Source organism: Pseudorasbora parva, chromosome 1 (assembly GCF_024679245.1).
Source record: "Pseudorasbora parva isolate DD20220531a chromosome 1, ASM2467924v1, whole genome shotgun sequence".
NCBI lineage: Eukaryota > Metazoa > Chordata > Actinopteri > Cypriniformes > Gobionidae > Pseudorasbora > Pseudorasbora parva.
Window position 1 is genome coordinate 41,409,557 of NC_090172.1, and position 26,654 is coordinate 41,436,210.

The window sequence follows — 26,654 nt, forward strand, 5'->3', positions numbered from 1 at the left end:
CATGTCCTCATGTTCTAATATCAAAGATACGTGAAGTTCAGCTTGTATGAAGTCCAATTGTATTTGCAGTATTTCACATTTATATTTTTTGCATTTATTTTTTATAGTTGTTGTCACATGATTTCATATAATTTTATTGATTGACTTGCATAACTGTTATTATTGTGTAATTTTTAATAGAGTATATCTTCAGTTTAAACCATAAAATCATGCTATCCACTCAAGTGGACATCTGCAAATCTCTTTGAAAAATATATGAAAAAAAAAATACATTTCAAATCTTGTTTTTCATGTAAAAACACATAAGACAAAATCCTGACTGAAGTTATTAATTATCATAATTTGTGCATGAAAGGGTTACTTTCCTAATTTGTTAATGTTTGAATACATTTTATTTTGAAATAGTATAATATATATTTTCTTTTGCTCCTTGAGTTTGTTGTTGTTGTTGTTGTTGTTGTTGTTTAGATTTTCATTTGAAATTGTAAATATTTTTGTAAAAAAAAAGAAAAAAGAAAGAAAGAAAAGCTATCATTTAACATTCTATCAAACTTCACTGTAAACAAAAGTCACATCCTGAAATTTTTAAGTACAATCGACTTGGATGTTTTGAGTTATTTCAACTTAGATTATGCTAAACTGACTTTAAAAATGAGATACAGCTTGTGTAACTTATAATTTTTTTTTAACATTGCTTAACTTAGTTTGATGAGTTAAAACAATGTAAAAACATATGTTGTCATAACTTATTGAACATATACTTTTTACAGTGTTTGTTTTACACAGGAAATTATTACACAAATCAAAAATTGGTTTCTCTTCCCTTTCGATAAATATGAATGAGTTTGACAAAATTCGACATCTCGTAAAACCTGGTCATTTCTATTTTCAATAATTAATTATTTTATTTAGTATTGTATTCAAAGTTTAGCCATTTATTGTACATGCACAGATTCAATATGGGTTGAACATCAGATGCTGACACATTACATTACATGTACATTTCATTACATTACATGTAATTTCCAAATGAAGTGCTTCCTTTGCTGCTTTTTATCTGCCTGTTCTTTGTAGCCAATCCATATGGCCTGATGTCCAAAAAAAAGGACATGTTGTGTTTTTCTTTAAAGCGTCCTCTTTACTTTTATGCTGATAATTGTAGGATGTCCAGTATTCATTGACTCACTGCTTGTAGTGTTTTATGTATGATCAAATGTGAACTTTTGTAAATCTTTCAAATTATGGAAATCAAATGGATTTATTTTTTTGTTTCCACTTTTGAATATATATATATATATATATATATATATATATATATATATATATATATATATATATATATATATATATATATATATATATATATATAAAGAAATACTTGAACACAGAGTTTTACAGTATGAAGAGTGATTTAAAAACTAGCTGTAGCTCATTAAATTACACTTTTTTCCCAATCACAAACACCTAAAATTCACACTCAACAAATTTATCCTAAGATTACAGAATAATATAAAGGACAAGAGTCAACAGAGGTAATAGAATTCAAACTAGTTTATTTAAACTGGTGAGTATCTTGAAGATGGATCAGTAACACAATACAATACAGGTGCACTATGCATTAATTCATGCTTAACTAATGCACAGATAATCATGAGTTAATGAATTACTAATGGTGAACTAACCCATTTATTAATGATTACTGCTTCAGCAACTAATGAAGATTATGCATGATTAATAGATTAAGTAATCATTAAATAGTTATTAAGTTAAATGTGTCAGTGTATTAATTCCATAATAACATATTATATTAACTAATAATTTTAATTAATGTGTTGATTACCACAAGGGGTTAAAGCCATGCATTTCAACTTCCAGTTGTCTGCTTTAATTAATCATTAGCTAATGATTTACAAAGGTATCATTGTGTGATGACTTACTTGTTGGGACACATGACTATTAACTAATTCAAAATTAATTCAAAACCCATAACCACAATTACACATTACTTAATAAGTTAGTCAATAGTCATGTGCCCCAACAACTAAAGTTACAACATGTTGGCTGCGTCCGAAACCTGGAAAATGCTGCCTTCGGAGGACACATTTGAAGGCAAGCAATGTCCGAATCTAATGTTTGCTTCACTTCCTGTTTTCTGAGATACCTTCATCTGATAGATTTTTGTATCAATTCTGGTGCGGCTGAATTAGTGGGTGGAGTTGACGATGGTGTTGCATCTGAGAGAGATATATCTTTAAATACTTAACTGTGCATGTAATAAACAGATGTGAATTCCTGTTATATATCTTAAAATAAAAGAAAAAGAAGCAGGTGATTTTAGTTTCAGAGTGTCAGCGATAAAAAAGAAGTACAGCTGCTTCGGTTATTTCTCTGGAAGCACTGGCGCCTGTATGAGTTCCATAGCCGCTCCAGTCGAAAGCTGTGAAGTCCCCACACTGTCTAGGAGCCACCTCAGGAAAGTGTCCACCGCCACCAATACAGAACTGCAAAAATATGGAGAACATTATTAACAACACAACATATCTGTGTATTTCTTCATATAACATTGGTGAAGTTGATTCATTTCTGTTCTAAGCACGTTACTTTGAATTTATACAATGAAGCATGAATAATTGCCCGTGGTGATCAACAGCACGTCACAAATGCTGTTCATAAACATTGTTATATAATAATATGTATTTAACTCACATGTTCAGTGTGACAACCGGTTGGTTTAACACCTGAACAAATAGCCATGGCTGCCTTTTCAGTATTGAAGACTCTGAATGTGATGAATCCAGGCTCAAATATTGCTAAAAAAAGCACAGAATATAATAACTGATAATGATCTGTCATAAAAGGTCCATGCACAAAATGACATGGCTTTCATTCATTGAAGTGATTGGATCACAACATGGATGATGCTTTGTAAATAACACCATCACAGAATAATACGCAGTCAGTCAATGTATCTACTTTCTTTTAAAAATAATTGAAAATGATCGGTTAAAGAGGTAATGCTGTACCTCTTACGACTGGTCCATACAGATTTTTAGTAGAATCCGCACTTCCGGTATCATACACTATTGGAATAGCAGGTCCATTGTCAATGTTGCATGTCCCAATTCCAAACCTCACAGGGAATTTCTTGGAAAATTAAGATTAAAGTTTAAAAGATTTGTCGCCTATATTTTTGGGAATGTTTACAATTAAAAATGCATTTGTTTGGCATTAAAGTTTATCTGACCTTAAATAATTGGAAAAGGTTTCCTCCATGTAGAGTTAGGAAGCGGTTTTCAGTGTGGTATCTCAGGATGGAGGCAGTAGTCCAATGTTCCAACTCCATATTATTAGGAACGTGCCACACAGAAACATCCTGTGCAGTTATGTCAAAGTATCCAGGATTCTGTAGAAAAAGTCAAGTCATATTTATTTATAAAGTGCTTTACAAAATGCAGTAAGTTTCAAATAAGCTTTAATAAAAAGGAAAATAATGATAATGTAGCAAAACGGCTCGGGTTATGTATATAACCCTTGTTCCCTGAGAGGGAACGAGCACTGCGTCGGAACGACGATTTGGGGATACTCCCTAAGCATGAACGCGTCTGAAGTATGAATGAAACTAGTCCAATCCTTATTGGTCCTACGTCATGACGTAGATGTGACGGCATACCCGGAAGCTATAAAGGGGAGCCCGGCGCATAGTAGCGTCAATTATCGCGATGAAGCATAATGCTCTCAGGCGATACGCGGTGTGGCGACGAGACGCAGTGCTCGTTCCCTCTCAGGGAACAAGGGTTATATACATAACCTGAGCCGTTCCCTATATCGAGGGAACTTCGCACTGCGTCGGAACGACGATTTGGGGAACGAGTACCCACTAGGCCACACCAAGGATACGCCTGCCCTATTGTGAGCTGGAGACCAGGCACAATCAGGACTGGAGTACCCTGCCACCGGGGGTCGCGGGGAGGTGTAGGCTGTAAAACCTTATGAATGTGTGCTGAGTAGCCCAGCCAGCCGCTTCACAGATGTCCTGCATAGGGACTCCGGACAGAAGGGCCACCGAAGAGGCCATGCCTCTAGTCGAGTGGGCTCTCAAGGCAATTGGTGAAGGCAGATTGCGCACCTGATTTGCCAAGGCTATTGCCTGCACAATCCAATTACTAATAGTGGGGGTTGATGCAGGCAGCCCTTTCTTGGGTGAGCCAAAAAACACTAACAGCTGGTCTGATAATCTCCCTTCTTCCGCCGTCACGTGGGGCGGAGGATGAAATGCCTGAAGAACCAAAGACCTGACCGTACTGGACGGAACCTTCGGCACATACCTTGGCCTAGGGTGCAGTACGGCCTTTACTCCTCCCGGGGCAAACTCCAAGCAGGTTGGCGTGATGGCCAAAGCTTGAAGATCTCCCACTCTCCTGAGAGAGGTAATAGCTAGGAGGAACGCCACTTTAAGCGTTAGATTCCTAGGTTCTGCTGCCTCCAGTGGTTCGAAGGGGGCCTCAGCCAGGCCTTCGAGAACCACTGCCAGATCCCAGTTTGGAACTCTGGTACGCACTACAGGTCTTAACCTACGCGCCCCACGAAGGAAGCGTACAACCAAATGATGCCTACCCAAAGGCCCATCACCTAACGGAGCGTGGAAAGCTCCAATAGCTGCCACATACACCTTAAGCGTGGACAGGGTAAGCCCTGCAGAGAAACGATCTTGGAGGAACTCCAGTACTGAAGCCACTGGGCAGTTAACTGGGTCCACCTCACGTTCTCTACACCAAGTGACGAAGACATTCCACTTGAGGCTGTACAATCTCCTAGTAGACGGGGCCCTAGAGCTAAGCAAGGTCCCTATAACGTCTGCCGGCAAGCCCTCCCTCAGGGGCCAGATCAAAAGGTTCCAGATTTCGGGGCGGGGGTGAAATATTGTGCCCCCTGCCTGTGATAGGAGGTCCCTCCTCAGAGGGACCTGCCACGGGTGACCCGCCAACAGCGCTATTATGTCTGAGAACCATACTCGAGTTGGCCAACAAGGAGCTACCAGAAGGAGACTGACTCCCTGTTGCCGAACCCTCTCCAGGACCCCTGGGAGCAGAGCGACGGGGGGAAATGCATACAGACGCCGCCTCGGCCACGTCTGTACCATGGCGTCCAACCCCAGCGGGGCTGGGTGCGTGAGGGAGAACCACAGTGGACAATGGGACGTCTCTCGAGACGCAAACAGATCCACTTCCACTGGGCCGAACCTCCTGACAATCGCCTCCACCACCTCTCCTCAGCCCCTGCCTCGATAGTATTTCTGCCCCCTGATTCTGTATCCCCGGGATATACATTGCCCTGAGGGATAACAGTTTGTCTTGTGACCAGCGAAGGATGAGATGCGCCAGTTTGCATAGCGGGCGCGACCTCAACCACCCCTGGTGGTTCAAATATGCCACGACTGCCGTATTGTCTGTATGGACTAGAACGTGGTACCCGCGAAGCTCCGGGAGGAAACTCCTGAGAGCCCTGTAAACCGCCATCATTTCCAGGCAGTTTATGTGCCAGGTCGAATGATGGTCCTCCCATGGACCCCTCGCAAAGCGGCCTTCCATGACCGCGCTCCAACCAGTAAGGGAAGCATCTGTTGAAACGGTTTTCCGGCAACATGATGCTCCCAAGACTGGCCCTTGGGACAGAAACCAAGCTTTCTTCCATATACCTAGAGCCCGAAGGCATTTGCGCGTGACTCTGATCATACGAATGGGTTCCCTCTAGGGGAAAACCCCTTGGTCTTCAGCCACCACTGTAGAGCTCTCATGTGTAGCAGGCCGAACGGAATAATGTTGGATGCTGCCGCTAGATGCCCTAACACTATCTGAAAGTGTTTCACAGTGATACTCTGGCCTAGCTTTATTCTTGAGACTACCGCCAGAATGGTCTTGATTCGTGCGGGGGAGAGTTGCGCCCGCATCGAAACCGAATCCCATAATACCCCCAGAAAACTTGTTTTCTGAGCTGGCGCCAACACGCTCTTTTTTGTGTTGAGCCTCAACCCCAAGCGTTGGATATGTGCTAGAACTACATCTCGATGTTGAACTACCATCTCGAACGACTGGGCCAGTATAAGCCAGTCGTCGATGTAGTTTAGTACCCGGATGCCCTGAAGTCTCAGTGGAGCCAGAGCTGCATCCATACATTTGGTAAACGTTCGAGGGGACAGAGCTAGACCGAAGGGAAGCACTCGATATTGATACGCTTTGCCCCCGAAAGCGAACCTCAGAAACTTCCTGTGGCATGGAAGGATGGAGACATGAAAATAGGCGTCTTTTAAATCTATCGTGACGAACCAGTCCTCGGGCTGGATCTGACTCACGATTGTGGGAATGGTCAACATCTTGAACCTGAATCTCCTCAGAGACCGGTTCAGATACCTCAGATCTAAAATCGGCCGAAGCCCTTCATCTAGGGGTGTCCATGGTTAACCGATTGACCAATTAACCGTTGAAAATGGCGTAACCGAGTGAAACATTTTGCTCGGTTAAGTGGCGTCAATGACGTGCTTTGAATTTAGTTGTAATATATTTTTGCACCCCTAGAGACCGCCAGAGCGCTCCCAGACATTTATAATATCCACAAGAAGAAGTCATGACCTGCTTTCTAAGCGGGCAAAGAAAGCGTGGGAGCACTTTAAAAATGAGAGTGACGGGGCAAAATGCAATTATTGCAATGCAGTGCTTACCGCATTTTTCAGGCTATAAGTCGCTCCGGAGTATGAGTCGCATCAGTCAAAATATGCGTCATGTATAGGAAGATAAAATAAATCGCACTGGACTATAAGTCGCATTAGGGCAGAAGCAGAGCGGGAGCTTTTAAAACGAAAAGAAATAGGCTACTCTCTGATTATGTAATCCATGATGTGCATTTCTCTCTATAGACGTGTTCACTATACGGAGATGGCGGTCGTCAAATTAATAAACTAAAAATAACCCTGACGCACACTATGGTTAACTGAGTATTAACCGCTAAGGGCCTCGGTTAACGGTTAATAAAAAACTTGAAAACGTGCAGCCCTACCTCCATCCTTTTTTGGAACTATAAAGTACCGGCTGTAGAACCCGGCCTCCCTCTCCGACGGCGGGACCCACTCTATGGCCCCCTTTGCCAGCAAGGATTTTACTTCTTGTTCCATTACCCGAACCCGCTCTGGCACCACTGCAGTCCATGTCACCCCATTGAACTTTGGCGGGGGGTGATCGAACTGCAGTCTGTACCCTATTTCTACAGTACGCAGGACCCATGTGGATATATTCGGAAGGCATTTCCATGCGCCGAGATAATCCACTAAGGGAATCAGCCTCTCGAGGCTGGTCTCGGGTGTTACTTGAGTCTCGTTTTTCGTCCCCTGAAGCGGTTGCCCGGCAGGGGACGAAATACGATTTTCGGTATTTGGACACTCGTCCCGCCCAGTCGCAGGTCTCACTCGAGGCGACTGGAACGAAACGTGTCCGAGGGAAAACGATGTGGCCCAAAGCGTCTGTGACGGCGGGATTACCACATCGTTTTCCCCTCGAGAGCGTCGCGCGAGAGACAACCTCGGTTGTTCCCGCGCGAAGGGGACCGCTCTCAAAAGCCCTACCGCAGCTAGGACTTCTTCCCAGCAGCCTTCTTAGCGAGAAGGACGTTCCTTAGATCGCCCTTCTGCACGGAAGCCTGCTGGTGAGAGCGCCGCCTCTGTTGCCAGGCTCCCGGAGGAGGGGCTCTAGAGGCGACGCTCTCCTTTTGCACCTGACGGTGCGAGGAGCTGGCTGACGGCTGAGGCTGCCCACTAGTGGCAGCCTTCGCTGATTTTGGCCGACGAGGGAGAAACTGTCGGAAGGCCGCTGACTGTTTTCTCGCCTCCTGAAACCTGTCGACGACCGAATTAACGGCGTCGCCGAACAGGCCAGAAGGCGAGATCGGGGAGTCCAGGAGAAACTATTTGTCTTTCTCCTTCATCCCCGACAGATTCAGCCACAGGTGTCTCTCCACCGTCACCATTGAGGCCATGGAGCGGCCGATGGCACGGGGAGAGACAGATCAGCGGCCTTCCTCAGCTCTAAAATATCCTCCGGGGAGGGACCCTCTCCCTCGTCCAGCTCTTTTAAAAGGTCGGCCTGGTACGCCTGCAAGATAAACAGCGTGTGCAGAGCGCTACCAGCCCGACCCGCCGCCATATATGCCCTGCCCACCAAAGCCGATGTGTCCCTGCATGGCTTGGTGGGCAGTACCGGGGCTTTTAGGGACGATGCCGATTCGGGTGACAGATAGCTCGCCAGAGCATCTTCCACCCGCGCCATCGTCCCGTAGCCGGCCTCGCGCGCACCCATAACATTAGCATAATCTAATACCGGGGGGTTGGAAATGCGCGCGGAGTATGGTCTGTTTCAGGACCTACACAACTCGTTGTGCAGGTCCGGAAAAAACGGCAAGCCCCGGTGAGGCGATTGAGCCCGGCGCGAGAGAAACCGATCGTCCAGCCTGCTGGATGGCTGGACTTCCTGTCTCTCTTGTGGCCAATCGATATTTAATTTGGCCACGGCACGAGTCAGCACCTCGATAAGCTCCTCCTGGGCGGGTGGGTGCGGTGGTGACATATATGCGGCCCCACCCGCCTCGATGTTGATATCCGAGGATCCGGAGAGAATCAACATCTGGTTCTCCACCCCGTAGGAAGAAGCCGCTTCGCAGGCTTCCACACGAGGTGGGAGAACCTCTGAACTATCAGAGGAAGATTGAGAAAGTGCCTCGGCAGTCTCAATCTCCGCTGATACGTCCAGCTGCGAGCCCCATGATCTGCGCCGCCGCGCCGCCTCGGCGGACGCAGGCCCAGAACCACGGGGCTCGCGTGGTTGGCCGGCCTCATCGAAGACCGCCAACCGAGACCTTAGCACCCTGAGCGTCAGCAGCTCGCAGTGGCTGCAGGCGGCTCCCTCGAGAGCCGCCTGAGCATGCTGAACGCCCAGGCACTGAACACAAAGAGAGTGCGTGTCCGTTCCCGAGATGTAGCGGGGACACGGATGCACGCACCTCTTAAACTCTGTATTAGACATTTGGTCTCTTACTGATAATATATATATATATATTCTTTGGGACAGACAACAATAAATAGACAGACAATGTTCAAACACACACAGAGCGTTATGCTGAAGAGCGATAACTGACGCTACTATGTGCCGGGCTCCCCTTTATAGCTTCCGGGTATGCCGTCACATCTACGTCATGACGTAGGACCAATAAGGATTGGACTAGTTTCATTCATACTTCAGACGCGTTCATGCTTAGGGAGTATCCCCAAATCGTCGTTCCGACGCAGTGCGAAGTTCCCTCGATATAGGGAACTGAATTTATGAAACAACTTTAATTTAAGTTCATCAACTATGAAACAAATCTGATTCAGTTATAAAGCAGCTCTACAGAAGACACTAGTTTAATTATCCAGCTCAATTCGAGCCAGCTCTTCAGTCCCGTATAACTAGAACATCTGAGGAGGGAGGGCAGGGGCTCTGGAGGAGGATGTGGAGCAAAATAAAAAAGATGCGATGGAGATGCGGCCACTGATGGAGATCTAGATAGAACTGGTGAGCCCACGCAATGCTGAAGGTCCTGGAGACCAAGGTGGAACCGCAGTGACAAGCGGCCATGTTTGACAAAGGCAGAGCTGATTGGAAGGTGGAGCCAGACGAAGCCGAATGTGCAGGCAGGTCGAAAACTGACCAAGTCGAAGCCGGAGGAATGAGAGAGCCCAGAGAAGCTGTAGAGCTGATGGTTTCTGTTAGAGCTGAGGGAGGGAGGAGCCAAGACCGAGGTGGAGTAGAGGGCACAGAGACAGAGAGAGACAGAGAATCCTCAGTGTGAGACGGAGCAGGTGGTCTGAAGACACTAAGCATGTGGGAGATGCAGAGTGACTGAAGGTCAACCACGATGGTGGGGCTGAGGAACTGGCTGAATGAGGAGGCCGGAGAGGGAGGCTGGGCAGGAGGCTGATTGTCAATCGGCCTCTCACTCCATGTGACGAATGTGGTGAAATCCTCCTCAGGACTGTCTGCTGGAACTTGTGCCTTTGACCGCTCGCTCAGGCTGACGTGATAAAAAAAACAGAGCGAGCGATCCAAGTAATGAGTCTGGCACGCGAGATGTAAAAATTCTAGACTGTGTTTCTAGTGGACGGTCTCTCTGGTCCAGGCAGACAAGCTGAGCTGAGAAAAGGTCTATGGGGAAAGGCAAAACCCAACAGGAAGACACTGAAAAAAAAACTATTTCATTCGGTTCTTCTGTCACATGCAATGAACTGAAAAAGGACAGAGGCCATCTCAAACTCATCAGCTAGTTCCATTTGCGATCCCCATGATTGTAAATGTTGTGCTGCTTCAGCAGACATGGGTCCCGAACCACAGGGTGTATGAACCTGGCCTGCCTCTTCAAACAGAACCAGTCGAGAGCAGAGCATTCTCAGTGGCAGCAACTCAAAGTTTGCACAGACAGCACCCTTGAGCATGGCCCCTGCATACTCTGCTCCCAGGCACAACACAGAGTAAGTGTGTGTCCCCATCTGAGATATATCTAAGACAGTGAGACACTGCCTATATTACCTCTCACTCACCGCTTTATACTTACTTTTCTATTTCTTTTCTTTTTATAAAGGAAATGTTTTTCACTGAGACAAACAACACCAAATAAGACAGACAAGAGCAACACAGAATGCTTGCTGAAGAGCAGAGGCTAACACTGTTGTGTGCCAGCTCTCCTTTGTAGCTTCCTTGTACACCAGCCCATGTTGTGTCATTGTTACACCATTCAAGATTGGGCTACTCCCTGCTTTAGGCTCTATCCCGCTGGAGGCTTTTCCCTAAAGTGTCATCTTCCCTCAAAAGGCAACCATTAATGTAATACAAAAGTACCTTATAATCATCACTTGTAGCGGCCTCTGCAGTTCCAAACGTGACTATGTTCGCCCATGTGCCTTCCCCATCAGGCCGGTTTTCATTGCTGCCCTGCTCACTAGACCAGCGATCACCAACAGTACACTTTCCATACATGTTGTTTTCATGAACACTAGCCACAAGCGTCCAGCCACCACCCGCAGTGGTCATATCACAGAACGTCTGGTAAAGGACCCCTCTTGATGAGATCAGATAGTAAAGGCCATCTGCGTGAACAGAAGAATGGAGTCAGCTAAATGCAGTTGTTGTTTAAAATGGAAAATTGACATTAAAAAGCATACCATCATGAACCTGATACTTGTCACGAATTTCTTTGCAACTTCGAGCAACATATTTCATTCTACCCAGAAGTTTTGCAATCTCAGGGTTGGTGCTGGTATCACCGGTATTAATAGACAGTGCTTCTTGTTGATTTGCTAAAATGTGAAACAAAGACATAAATGGGCATATATAAAAAAAATGCTCCTCTAAGTATTAAAGTCTCCCTGTAATCAATAATTTTATCCCTTAAATTATTGTTACCTTTATTTAACCAAGAGAGACCCATTGAGGTTAAGAACCTCTTTTTCAAGGGAGTCCTGGCCAAGAGGTAGCAAAGTTATACAATTAAAAACAGTTACAACGTACATACAAAATTAAAATAACAGCTTATGAGAAACAATCACAAAATATTGAGGCAGTCTCTACTGTTTTAAGCTTGGTTTTAAAAGCATTTAAAGACATAAACACAGTCAATTTCCAGTCTTTCTGCAACATATTCTAAGCAAAAGGAGCCGAGTGGACAAAGGCTTTCTTCCCCAGCTCTGAGCGGGCAAAAAGAACAGAGAACAACAGCTGATCGTCTGCTCGCAGGGAGTAAGAGTCAACACTTCTCTGTGAGTAAAGCACAGACGTACAGAGGCAATAATCCTAACAGAGCCTTGTAAATAAAAGTGTACCAATGTCCCTGTCTTCTAGTGGCCAGATAAGGCCATTGCACACGTGTGTACAAATTACATTGATGTGTCATGGCTCTAGTTAGTGAACCTCAGAGCAGCATGATAAACCAAATCCACCATTTGAAGACATGAAGATGAAGCATTCATATAAAAAAGATCACCATAATCTAGCACAAATAAAAAAGTAGCAGTGACAAAGCACTTTTTGACTTCAAAAGAAAAACACAATTTATTATGGAAGAAAAACCATAGTCCGTGAGGACGTGGACGGCTCTCTTTGCTTAAATTAGCTCAAAATTACTATCAGATGTAAGTAATTACCTCATTAGTAAGTAATCATTAAAAGGATCTAAGACTAAAGTTTTTTTTTTTTTTTTACCTCTGTTTTATTCTCAAAGTCTTATAGTGACCTTAATGTGTTAATATGTGCCAGGAGTTATGAATATGATAATCATTCTCGGCAGGGGCGCAGCCATCATTTCAAAAGGGAGGAGGACAGAATGTCAAGTGTTATACCAGTTTTTGACCAGTGTCTAACTCATGGTTTTATTTGAATTTTATTTATATTTTTGCTCAATTGGCTTAAATGTTTATGTAAGCTACCTGGGTCTTTTTGAACCTAAATGAAGTTTGCTGGAAAACTAAACTAAAAAATAGACAAAATGTAGCTAATATTACTCCTTTAAATCATGTTTTATAAAATATATATATATGTTCAATCCATGTACAATGTACAAATCATGTAAATACAATACATGTGTGCAGTGTTGGCTTAGCCTGACAAGCCAGACCCACATCAAAATGTTTGGTCTGGAAACTCACCATTGACAGGGCTCAGTCCGAGGGGCAGGATAAACGGTTGTCTTTCAAACTCTCTCTGAATGGCGTGCACGCAATTGGATATCGCTACAACCAACCAGAGCAACGAAGGTGAAGCAGAGCTCGTTGACAGATTAAACTTTCGACGTATCCGGTCAGCAAAACTCAGAACACATCTTCCCTTCTTCACTGTGCGTTCACACCGCCGGCGGCGAGAGCGGCAAGGTGGCCGGAAGTCATTCATTTTCAATGGGAGCCGGGCGACACGGCGCGTCTTGGGCGTCGAGGAGAGTTGAAAGCAGCTCAACTTTATGGTAATGAGCTATGACGCAGTTCGGCGGCAACCAGTCAGAATGTAGAAATGCTCTGCTTGAGCAAACTCCAGAGAACGCAGGCCTGTAAACTTTGGTTCCGACGACATTAGTTCCCAAGAAAAATGTAAGAGAAGTTGATCATTGCTGTGCGGGTTTCCCTATCATTTATGACGAGATCATTCATAGTGATGTGTAATTTGTTAAGAAGTTGCGCAACACTATTTTATAGGTGCTAGAACGCTCGTTGTTCAGCGGGTATGCAATTCATTCTTACTTTCACATTTAAACGATTTCATGAGGTTAATTTATACCTTACTTGTGGTCGGTCTATCAATCAACATGCTTGTTTGATTTGCGGCCTCTATAAATACAGTTTAAAAAAAGCGGCAGTGTGTCCACAAAGCTTTCTACAGCGTCGTTGGCAGGGCGGCAAGAACGAATTTTGACGCTCTCGCCAGCGGCAGTGTGAACGCACAGTAAGAATTACTTCAGTGCCGTTCTTTGTTCTTTTCTCAGAGAAAACCTTAACTCCAAGTCGCGGTCAAAGCTGATCATTATATTAAGCCCCGCCCACCGACTCTATACATGATGTGATTGGCGCGAGTTTGCCGTTTAGAGCTCAGAATTGTGAGTTGCTAGATGACACTCGCGGCAAATTAGATTTGCTGCCGCTAGGGTGCGTCTAGATTTCTAGGCTAGTGTTGGCTGGATTTCAACATTTTTCTTTATATAATTTCAGTCAATGGGAGAGTATAAAAATTACTTGTTGTTACATAATTTTTCAAAAATCAGCTCTAATGCAGAAGACACACAGAAATGGTGAAGTGACTTTAACCCAGGTAACCCGTCTAATCACAAACACAACACTGACCAACCGTCACATTTTGCTTGTACAACAGATGACAACAAGCAGCATAAAATTGATTTATTTATTTATTTTATTTTATTTTTTGCAATTTTGAACTCGGATCAAATGATGGCTACAGCGTGACCCAGAACCCACCCGATCTGGCAACACGAATACGAGGCGAGCACGGGCATGCGGTGTGATCCGTTAGTAACTGATGATTACAATGGAAACTTTGCACAGGCAGCGCCCTCCATGTTCATTCACGACTGCTTCATGAGGTTAGGTTGCGCTGCATAAAAAAAGATATTTATTTACCAAAACAAGTTATTTTGAGTCATTTAACTCAAGTCCGAGTCAAGTCTCAATTCATGAATATCAAGTCAAAGTCAAGTCGAGTCTTTTATTAATAATTGTCAAGCAAGTCTCAAGTCCTAAGATGTGCGAGTCTGACTTGAGTCAAGTCATGTGACTCGAGTCCCCCACCTCTGCACTGCCATGTCCAACTGCCATGGGTTGCAGAGGACTTCTAGGGTTCGCCATTCTGGGTAACTTGACTGGAGCATATAAGCGCACATATCCGAGTGGCGCAGCAAGCCGACACTTAGAACTGGCACTTCGGTGTTACTGACTATGGAAAGTGAGCACACAGGAAGATCCGGCTCTACACATAGGCTATAGAATATAGCGAACGTGTTGGGTGTCGCCCAGCCAGCAGCTCTACAAATATCTGTCAGCTAGGTGCCACAAGCCAACACCCAGGAAGAGTCCACACCCCTAGTGGAGTGGGCTCTAACCCCGAACGGGTAGGGCAGATCTTTCAATTCATACGCCAAGACGATGGTATCCACTATGCAGTGGGCCATCCTCTGCTTGGAGACAGCCTTTTACCTTCTGCTGGCATCCATAACAGATAAAGAGCTGCTCTGAGGTCCTGAAGCTTTGCGTTCTGTCCACGTAGATCCGCAGGGTACGAATGGGACAGAGAAAAGCTAGGGCTGGGTCTGCCTCCTCTGAAGGCAGCACTTGCAGGTTCACCACCTGGTCCCAGAAGGGAGTGGTGGGAACCTTGGGCATGTATCCAGGCTGGGGTCTCAGGATTACATGACAGTTACCTGTCCTGAATTCCAGGCATGATTCATTGACCGAAAATGTCTGCAGGTCCCCAACCTTCTTGATGGAGGCCAATGCAATAAGGAGTACTTTCTTCAGAGACAGAATTTTTAACTCGGCTCAGCTGCAAAGGCTCACAGGGAGGTCTCTGCAGTGCGGTCAGCACAAGAAACAGGTCCCAAAAGGGTATAGAGGGAGAACAAGGCAGATTCAGTCTCCGCACCCCCACTCAGGAACCTGATAATCAGCCTGTGGTAAGCCACCTAGAACCTCAGTGTCCCATCCAGGGACCAGACATGGTGTTTCCAGATGTCCGAATGCTGGTGCCAGAGGGTGCCCCGTCTCTGGGTCAGGAGGTCCTTGCTCAGAGGAACGTCCATTGAATGCAAAGCTTGTGAGCGTCCCAGTCCCTCCTGGCGATTGGAGATGCGTCTGAGAGTGACTAGGCATATGAACGATGAACACCGCTAAGCACGCTCTTTATGCACCCATAGATTTTGGAATCTGCTCTTTCTGTGAAAATTTGGGGATAGAAACAGAATGGAAACACAAAATTCTCCCCCGATCCTCTTCCGGGAGAATGAGTGTTGCTGCGGCCATGTCCTGAAGAGCATACTCTTCCACCTCTGGGTGGCCTGTCTTAGGGTCTCTTACCAAGATGCTTGCCACCTGGCTTGGCAGTGGCCTAAGCAGGCTGGACTTCCTTTCCACAGCCGGCTCCAAGCCTACGCCCAGGTGGAGGCTGCTGCTTGAGCCGGGGTGGCAACGGACGGACGTCCTCGGTGACAAGCAGGCTGAGGTACTGCTGCTGGCGGCGGGGTGAAGGCAGCAGCTGGCCATCGGGGCAGGATGTGCCTAATGGTCTCAATCTACTTCTGGGCAGCCAAGAACCGGGCAAAGCTCTCGACCATGTTGCCGAACAACCCGGCCGGTGAAACGGGGGAGCCAGGTTGAGCCAGTGATGTCACTCCTGGACAACAAGAGTGGACATCGCCTGGCCAATAGAATGGCTTGTGACTTTCATTGCCCTGAGGGCAAGGTCCGAAGCCGTCTGGAGCCGTCCTTAGCTCTGGGCCAGCGCAACCTGCCTCAAAAAACCAATCATCCAACCTATAAGGTTCAAGACGTGGTGGAGGGTTTCCGCTCAAGCCCGACCTTTTCGGCAGCTTGGGAAAGCATAGCCGTCAACTCAGGGACCGTTTCGATCATTGCCACTCTACCAGAGGGAGGCAGTACAGCCAAATCTACATCCTTTGAGGATTGGATCTCCCTCTTTGATGCAGTGATCGACATCTGCTCATCTGCCAAAGCTCCAAAGGCAGCCGGATGAGCTTCCAGAGGGACTAGCTGACCATGGGTGTCCAGCGAGTCCCTCTGTAAAATCAACTGGCTGCGGCGCTTGTAAGGGATTAGGGGCTGGCGGAGGAACGCTCTGCAAGTGTGCCCTAAACGTGATCATCAGGTCACCCTGACCATTCATCGAAGTAGGTCTATTCTGCTGGGCAGGAATAGGACTTGATCGAGGTATGGCTAGGGGGATTCCGCCCTCCCAAAGGTAGGCGAGTCTCGACCTAAGCACCGAGATAATCATTTCCCGCAGTGGAAACATGAACTATCCACAAAAACTGCCTCAGCGTGCTGCAAGCCTAGGCGCATGATGCAGTGATTGTAACCATCAGCAGGCGACAGGGAATGACCGCATCCAAAAACGCACGAGTGGAATGACATCTTGAAAAAGACGCAGTGTCACCTGTGTTGCTCGTTTTGTGAGGAAACGGCCTTTCAGGAAGGGCTGAAGCAAACAGGGAAGACCACGGCAACAGTCAGGGAATAGTGCAGCCTGTGTTTGCACCCACTTTTGTGAAACGCCCTTATGAACCAATTATTTTTGCTTTGATAACAGAATTTTGCGCTTTTAACCAGAAGCAGTGAGCATGCAGTCTCTCTCTCTCTCTCTCTCTCTCTCTCTCTCTCTCTCTCTCTCTCTCTCTCTCTCTCGCTCGCTCTCTCTCTCGCTAAGAATGGAGTCTAGGTCTTCATCAATGGCGTTTGGTTTCGAAGTGAATGACAACGTGGGTTGCGATCACTTCCGTTTTATACCCAAGCTGCGGGGCGGAGTGCGATATGCAAAACTCGCACGCCAATGTTTATTGGCCTGTTCTCTATATCTCGAAGCTGAAGGGGCTCTGAAGTGATCCTAATTCGTCGGTGACGTCCGTCGAACGTCAAACATGACTGAATGAAAGGAAACTGTAAGTTAAACATCATAAATGTGTGCTGTCTTTAAAGGGTTAGTTTAACCAAAAATGAAAATTAGATGTTTATCTGCTTACCCCCAGTGCATCCAACATGTAGGTGTGTTTGTTTCTTCAGTAGAACACAAATGAAGATTTTTTAACTTCAACCATTGCTGTGTGTCAATCATAAATTCATATGAATGGGTAAGGTTCTATGAGAGCAAAACATACCAAAAAAAAAAAAAAAACATGCTTAGGCAACGTGCACAAAAACCCTGCTGCTCCTGATGACACATTGATTTCTTAAGACACAAACCGATCGGTTTCTATCAGAAACCGAACAGTATTTATTCATTTTTTTGCCTCATATCCCGACGATGATTTTGGCATACAGATCATGAAAACCCAAAATTCCTATCTCAAAAAATTAGCATATCATGAAAAGGTTCTCTAAACGAGCTATTAACCTAATCATCTGAATCAACTAATTAACTCTAAACACCTGCAAAAGATTCCTGAGGCTTTTAAAAACTCCCAGCCTGGGTCATTACTCAAAACCGCAATCATGGGTAAGACTGCCGACCTGACTGCTGTCCAGAAGGCCATCATTGACACCCTCAAGCGAGAGGGTAAGACACAGAAAGAAATTTCTGAACGAATAGGCTGTTCCCAGACTGCTGTATCAAGGCACTGCAGTGGGAAGTCTGTGGGGAGGAAAAAGTGTGGCAAAAAATGCTGCACAACGAGAAGAGGTGACCGGACCCTGAGGAAGATTGTGGAGAAGGACCGATTCCAGACCTTGGGGGACCTGCGGAAGCAGAGGACTGAGTCTGGAGTAGAAACACCCAGAGCCACCGTGAACAGGCGTGTGCAGGAAATGGGCTACAGGTGCCACATTCCCCAGGTCAAGACACTTTTGGGCTACAGAGAAGCAGCACTGGACTGTTGCTCAGTGGTCCAAAGTAATTTTTCCTAATGAAAGCAAATTTTGCATGTCATTCGGAAATCAAGGTACCAGAGTCTGGAGGAAGACTGGGGAGAAGGAAATGCCAAAATGCCTGAAGTCCAGTGTCAAGAACCCACAGTCAGTGATGGTCTGGGGTGCCATGTCAGCTGCTGGTGTTGGTCCACTGTGTTTTATCAAGGGCAGGGTCAATGCAGCTTGCTATCAGGAGATTTTGGAGCACTTCATGCTTTCATCTGCTGAAAAGCTTTATGGAGATGAAGATTTGGTTTTTCAGCACGACCTGGCACCTGCTTACAGTGCCAAAACCACTGGTAAAGTGTTTACTGACCATGGTATTACTGTGCTCAATTGGCCTGCCAACTCTCCTGACCTGAACCCCATAGAGAATCTGTGGGATATTGTGAAGAGAAAGTTGAGAGACGCAAGACCTAACACTCTGGATGAGCTTAAGGCCGCTATCGAAGCATCCTGGGCCTCCATAACACCTCAGCAGTGCCACAGGCTGATCGCCTCCATGCCACGCCACATTGAAGCAGTCATTTCTGCAAAAGGATTCCCGACCCAGTATTGAGTGCATAACTGATCATAATTATTTGAAGAAGGTTGACTTTTTTGTATTAAAAACACTTTTCTTTTATTGGTCGGATGAAATATGCTAATTTTTAAAGATTTAGATTTTTTTTGGAATTTTGGGTTTTCATGAGCTGTATGCCAAAATCATCAGTATTAAAACAATAAAAGACCCGAAATATTCAGTTGGTGTGCAATGAATCTAAAATATATGAAAGTTTAATTTTTATCATTTAATTATGGAAAATAATGACCTTTATCACAATATGCTAATTTTTTTAGAACGACCTGTATATGATCGCATCAGTTTGACCTCACAAGACGGAAGTTACAGCCATTGGGAAAACTTGATGAGACTCGTCTGCATATGAGGTGAAAAAATTACATAAATACTGTTCGGTTTCTCATAGAAACCGATCGGTTTGTGTCTTAAGAAATCAATGTGTCATCAGGAGCAGCAGGGTTTTTGTGCACGTTGCCTAAGCATATATATTTTTTTTTTTGGTATGTTTTGCTCTCATAGAACCTTACCCATTCATATGATTTTATGACTGGCACACAGCAACGGTTGAGTTAAAAATCATAATTTGTGTTCTACTGAAGAAACAAACAGACCTACATGTTGGATGCACTGGGGTAAGCAGATAAACATCTCATTTTCATTTTTGGGTGAAATAACCCTTTAAGAGTCTGAAATAGATGTTGCTCTATAAGGACATAAAATACTCACATCATAACATATTCAGGCAGATAACGACTGACTGCTTTATTTCCGAGATAATGCATGTCATACTTTGAATTATAATACAATATAGAGCAATATAGAGGCTTGTATTAATATTTATTTATTTATTTATTTATTTATTTATTTATTTATTTATTTATTTATTTATTTATTTATTTATTTATTGACCACAGGGAGACTTTAAGAAAATACATTTTAATCCAAACTAATTATTACACTTACTTGGTGTAACCTCAGACAACCATAAATGGACTGAGAGGCTGAGAAGGATCCCCCAAAACATTATTGTACTCTGCATACAAAAGGAGAAAAAATGTCACAATTACACATTAAGCAAAACATTTTTTGAGCAGTTTGTGTCCAAGCAACATCACTGATGTTCTCTTCCCTCCTTATAATTTTTCTTATTCACTTTGTATGTTTTTTTATTTTATTTTTTAGATTCGGTAGGCTAATACTTTACAATGCACTAAAATGCATTAATTCATGTTTAACTATAATGCACAGATAATCATGAGTTAACACATTTGTGCCCACATTTTTGTTAATGGTTTCATGCTTATAGTCGTGCTGCAATAAATGCACGTTCTGCATTTATTTTCCCCAGATATTTTCTTTTTCTTTTTCTTGAAAATCGTATTTGAATTTGCCGGTGGACAAATATGTTGTATGCACCCCTTCAATGTCAAATTTGAATAGGAGGAGAACATTTGGCATCTAACTCAAAATAACTGCTTTCAACAAGGCAAAGCAAGGCACGTTCATTTTGGCAATTCAAAGTGCTTTATAGAAATCAATTAAAATAGTGATAACATATGCATAAGAAATACGAATATCATGAGTTAGAATAAAAATAAAAATAAGGATAATTCAAATTCTTTTGAACAACTTTACCAATGCTTTGGTAAGGCTACATTCATGCGTTTATTTTGTAAAAGTATCTGCTGTTTCCTACTTAATCAATTGCTTATACTTTTTTTCACGAATCTTTTTTCTATAAAAGCACTGGTTTTCAAATGTTAAGGTCCGCGATGATTCGAGAAACTGTAACAGATTAGATTAGCAGAACTATTTGGGTGGAGCAGTCATGCTGCCTGTGCACGCGCAGCTTTTTTACATTCACTTTTAAGTTTATTTAAAATCCATAACTAGATTAAACATTCAAGTATTATCTGCGCGGCTAACTTCATGCATTTTCTTAAATGTAATTTAGGCCTAGTTCAAAAATTCTTACGTTTGTTGTCTGTTTATCTTCTCTGATTTAGCGATCACTGCCGAGACTTGACTTAAAACTTCTGGGCGAGTCAGAGAATGCGCGTGTCCGTTAACCCTTTGTAGAGGTTAGGGGATTCAAAAAACATTTTCTTGCATATGCATGGGTTTTTATGGTATAGTTGCACATCAACCTCTACAGTGGACCCTCGTGCATCATCCTATAAATTGCCACCTGGCGTGATTTATATGTCTATTTTTTCCTCCAAACCAAGATGGCCAATGGCCAGTCAGAAATGCCAAGAAGCTCTGGAATATCTATCCATTCCTTCCATCCCAGGAGACTCTCAGGTTTAAAAATAAAAATAAAAAATATTATAGAATCAAGCAATATCTGATTCATCTATCACAAATACATTTTCCAAGTAGGCTATTGGTCTTAGATTGGCATAAAATTCTGATTAATTGTCCACTCCCCTACAGTGGACATCATTCATCAACAGCTGTATTTCAGCTACAATTCATTCTATTACTGTGACTGTTGCTTTTAAAAATACTTCATCTGCATTAATATTTTTTGTGTGACTGTAAACAAATGCATTTGTGTTATTAGAATGTCATTTGCATTAATATATAAAGTAATCTGATTACTCAATGCACATACTTGTAATATGTTAGATCAATAAGTATTCTGTTTACATAATGTATGTGACTTGTAATGAAAACACCTCGCTAAGCTTTCTCAGAGGAGAGCTATGGTACAAATGTGTCCATCTTGAACATGAATTATCAGCTAATAAAAGTAAATTAACATACTCCAGTACTCTGGAGGGAGCATCTGGGTTGGGTTTCTAGTTGTACCTTGACAGGTTGTATAGAGATCTTTGACATATCCTCATGTTCTAATATCAAAGATACGTGAAGTTCAGCTTGACTTTCATGAACAATTGAACATAAAGTTCAATTGTGTTTGCAATATTTCACATTTATATATTTGTTTGCATGTATTTTTATAGTCTTCACATGATTTCATATAATTTTATTGATTGACTTGCATATATTGCTCTGTTATTATTGTGTTATGTTTAATAGATTATATCTTCAGTTTAAACCATAAACGCATGCTGTCCACTCAAGTGGACATCTGAAAAAATCTTTGAAAAATATATGACAAGAAAATTACATTTCAAATCTTGTTTTCATTTTCATCTAAAAACACATAAGACAAAATCCTGACTGAAGTTATCCATTATCATAATTTGTGCATAAAGGGTTAAACCTACTTTCCTTCTTTTTAAATGTTTAAATACATTTAATTTTGAAATAGAAGTAATACTTTTTTTTTTTGCTTGTTGAGTTTGTTGTTTAGCTTTTTCATTTTAAATTGTATTTTTTTTTAAGTCTACTATCATTTAAAAATGGACATTCTATTAAACTGTTTTACACAGGAAATTATTACACAAATCAAAAACCGGTTTCTCTTCCCTTTCAATAAATATGAATGAGTTTGACAAAATTCGACATCTCGTAAAACCTGGTAATTTCTATTTTCAATAATTAATTATTTTATTTAGTACTGTATTCACCACAGTTTCACAACGTTTCTTAATAATTTGCCATTTATTGTACATTGTTCAGATTCAATATGGGTTGAACATCAGATGCTGATGCATTACATTCTGTAATTTCCAAATGAAGTGCTTCCTTTGCTGCTTTTTATCTGCCTGTTCTTTGCAGCCAATCCATATGGCCTGATGTCCAAAAAAAAGGACATGTTTTTTCTTTGAAGCGTCCTCTTTACTTTTATGCTGATAATCGTAGGATGTTGAGTTTTTATTGACTCACTGCTTTATAAAGGGTTTTACGTATGATCAAATGTGAACTCTTTAAATCTTTCAAATGATATTTGTTTCCACTTTTGAATATTATGAACAAAAAAGAAACACATGAACAAAGTTTTACAGTATAGAAAGTGATTTAAAAACTAGAAGCGAACAAATTATTATTAAATGACTATTTTTTTTATCAGTCACAAACACCTAAAATTACCTAAAATTCCCACTCAACAAATGTAATTTATTCTCAGATTACAGATCAATATAAAGGATATTGTCAGTGGACAAGAGTCAACAGAGGTAACAGAATTCAAGTTTATTTAAGCAGGTGGCAGAGTTGGTGAATGAACAGGTGAGTATCTTGAAGATGGATCTGATGAACTTAACTGAATAGTAATAGTCTTTGTTTCTTGTAGATGCTGAGAACAGAACCAAAGATGAGCTTGAACTAAACGACTACGGCTGCTACTACATCTCAGATGATGATCAGGTAAGGAATTAGGTAAGCTGAATGTGTGTAACAACAAGACCAACAATATGTGAGGGGAAGTGTGATGGCTTAAATCCAGATTGCTGATGAGTGAGTGCAAGTGCATGCATTTAGAATTCTGGTGCGGCTGAATGAGTGGGTGGAGTTGACGGGTCTGGTGTTGACGATGGTGTTGTCTCTGAGAGAGATATATCTTTAAATACATAACTGTGCATGAAATAAACAGATGTTAATTCATGTTATATATCTCAAAAGAGAAGAAAAAGAAGCAGGTGATTTTAGTTTCAGAGTGTCAGCGATAAAATAGAATTACAGCTGCTTCGGTTATTTCTCTGGAAGCACTGGCGCCTGTATGAGTTCCATAGCCGCTCCAGTCGAAAGCTGTGAAGTCCCCACACTGTCTAGGAGCCACCTCAGGAAAGTGTCCACCGCCACCAATACAGAACTGCAAAAATATGGAGAACATTATTAACAACACAACATATCTGTGTATTTCTTCATATAACATTGGTGAAGTTGATTCATTTCTGTTCTAAGCACGTTACTGTCAATTAATCTCCTCTTCATTTATACAGTGAAGCATGAATAATTGCCCGTGGTGATCAACAGCACGTCACAAATGCTGTTCATATGCACTTTATATAATAATATGTATTTAACTCACATGTTCAGTGTCACAACCGGTTGGTTTAACACCTGAACAAATAGCCATGGCTGCCATTTCAGTATTGAAGACTCTGAATGTGATGAATCCAGGCTCAAATATTGCTAAAGAAAGCACAGAATATAATAACTGATAATGATCCATCATAAAAGGTCCATGCACAAAATGACATGGCTTTCATTCATTGAAGTGATTGGATCACAACATGGATGATGCTTTGTAAATAACACCATCCCAGAATAATACGCAGTCAGTCAATGTATCTACTTTCTTTTAAAAATAATTGAAAATGATTGGTTAAAGAGGTAATGCTGTACCTCTTACGACTGGTCGATACAGATTTTTAGTAGAATCCGCACTTCCGGTATCATACACTATTGGAATAGCAGGTCCATTGTCAATGTTGCATGTCCCGATTCCAAACCTCACAGGAAATTTCTTGGAAAATTACGATTAAAGATTTAAAAGATTTGTCGCCTATATTCCTGGGAATGTTTACAATTAAAAACTGGCATTAAAGTTTATCTGACCTTAAATAATTGGACAAGGTTTCCTCCATGTAGAGTTAGGAAGCGGTTTTCAGTGTGGTATCTCAGGATGGAGGCAGTAGTCCAATGTTCCAACTCCATATTATTAGGAACGTGCCACACAGACACATCCTGTGCAGCAATGTCAAAGTATCCAGGATTCTGTCAAGTCAAGTCATATTTATTTATATAGTGCTTTATGAAAGCAGATTGTTTAAATCAGTATTATAGTAATAAAGGGGGTAATTTGGCAAAAAACTATGTGATGAAACGACTTTGGTTTCAGCAATAATGTGGCTCTAGTCTAGAGTAAAAAAAAATTTTGTGCAAGTACAATAATGCAGGTCAATAAAAGTGTGAATGTTGGAAAGTTCATAATTTATGAAACAAATCTGATTCAGCAATAAATGAGCTCTACAGAAGACAATATAGTTTCATTATCCAGGTCAATTTAGCTCAATGTTGATTTAATCAGATCAATGACAATGTTGATTTTGCAAAGTTTGTCAGCTGAAAACAACTCGATTTAGCAATAAAGCAGTTCTGTAGATGCCAGTAGTATCATTATCAAGCTCATATTCAGTTAAAGTTTTGTTCTCATCCGATGTGGTCAAATTAATAATATAGCTTGATATGACTTAAAGGGATAGTTCATCCAAAAATGAAAATGTTATATTTATCTGCTTACCCCCAGGGCATCCAAGATGTAAGTGTGTTTGTTTCTTCACAAATTATGATTTTTAACTCAACAATCGTTGCTCGTATAATGCATGTCAATGGAGTCTTATTCTATTTACACCACATTGACATGCATTATACAGAGCAACGGTTTATAGTTAAAATCTTAATTTGTGTTCTACTGAAGAAACAAACACACCTACATCTTGGATGCCCTGGGGGTAAGCAGATCAATATAAAATTTTCATTTTTGAGGGAACTATCCCTTTAATATAAATTGTCTTTTCAAGGATAGAAAAGATACCAGCTGTGTCAGATTCTGTTTTAGATAAATATATTTTGATTGTCAATCCAGGGACTTTGTGTCCTTTATGTGTTGCTTCCCTTGAATCAGAGTTGTAAAACCAATAAAAAAGTACCTTATAATCATCACTTGTAGCGGCATCTGCAGTTCCAAACGTGACTCTGTTCGCCCATGTTCCTTCCCCATCAGGCCGGTTTGCATTGCTGCCCTGCTCACTAGACCAGCGATCACCAACAGTACACTTTCCATACATGTTGTTTTCATGAACACAAGCGTCCAGCCACCATCCGCAGTGGTCATATTATAGAATGTCTTGTAAAGGACCCCTCTTGATGAGATCAGATAGTAAAGGCCATCTGCGTGAACAGAAGAATTGCTGAGTCACCTAAATTATTTTCTTATTCCTTCAGATAAAAATAAATAAAAAAGATCATACCCTCATAAACATGATATTTGTCAAGAATTTCTTTGCAGCTTCGAGCAACATATTTAATTCTGTCCAGAAGTTTTTCAAGCTCATGGTTGCTGTTGGTGTCACTGATATTAATACATGGTGCTTCTCTTTCTTGTATGACATACACTGTAGAAAGATCATAAAAAGAGTAAACGCTGGCATGTGAGTCAGAAAGTGAGTCACATAGTGTCACATATTGTGATAAATAAATAAAATGCAATGATGTCGAAATGAGTTCTAATCAAATCATCACACTTACTTGATTTAGCATCACAGAACAATAAACTCAGTGAGAGACTGAGAAGGATCCCTAAATACCTTTTTATAAGAAAGACGGTCTGCAAATAAAAGGAGAAAAATGATGATGTGTTTGGTTCTATGTTTTTGTGTGAAGAATGTTTACTAAAAGAAAACATCTTGCTGACATTTGTTTCACAAATATAATGTGTTTTTTCCCCCCAATCAATTACATTTAATAAAACATTACCAAATCATATACTCTAAAGTTTCTTTTATCTGAATAAAGACAGCTAGCTTACCATTTCCATATGCCAGTAAAGTAATAGGTTTTGTGTTATTGGTGTCTGAATGGGCTTAAGGAAAAATATTCATTTATATCCTTTACTTATCAAAAGATGATTTATAAGTAACTAAAAGAACATCAAGAACAAACACTTCCTTGTGCACTTTACTGGCAAATACAACAAGGAAGAGATATTGTTTTTCTCAGGTCTGATACCTATTTTTTATGAAGGGACGGTTTTCAAGGGAAATGTCAATGTTGTTTTGGACTCCACACTTTTGTACTGTATGAATAAAAAATATATACAATCAAAATGTCCTCTGTTGTTTTTCACAGAAAAAAGCCATACAGGTTTGTTGTCCCATAACTAAAGGTTTTAAGGCAAGAGTCTAGTTGTATATTTGCCTGTTTTATTGTTAATATACACTCACTTAAAGGATTATTAGGAACACCATACTAATA

At 42.0% G+C, this 26,654-nt stretch overlaps 1 protein-coding gene and 1 pseudogene across 1 annotated transcript; both read right to left on the reverse strand.

Annotated features, from left to right (window-relative positions):
• Positions 1–1,536: 1,536 nt before the first annotated feature.
• LOC137072872 (intelectin-like) lies at positions 1,537–20,831 on the reverse strand. Its single transcript, XM_067440857.1, has 8 exons — positions 20,740–20,831; positions 19,728–19,797; positions 11,237–11,371; positions 10,914–11,161; positions 3,245–3,403; positions 3,024–3,144; positions 2,707–2,810; positions 1,537–2,501 (listed from the first exon to the last, which is right to left on the reverse strand). The coding sequence occupies exons 2-8, from the start codon at positions 19,786–19,788 to the stop codon at positions 2,349–2,351; spliced, it is 981 nt and encodes a 326-aa protein (XP_067296958.1). The 5' UTR covers positions 19,789–19,797; positions 20,740–20,831; the 3' UTR covers positions 1,537–2,348.
• Positions 20,832–22,779: 1,948 nt separating this feature from the next.
• LOC137072866 (intelectin-like) lies at positions 22,780–26,236 on the reverse strand (annotated as a pseudogene).
• Between the last annotated feature and the right edge of the window lie 418 nt (positions 26,237–26,654).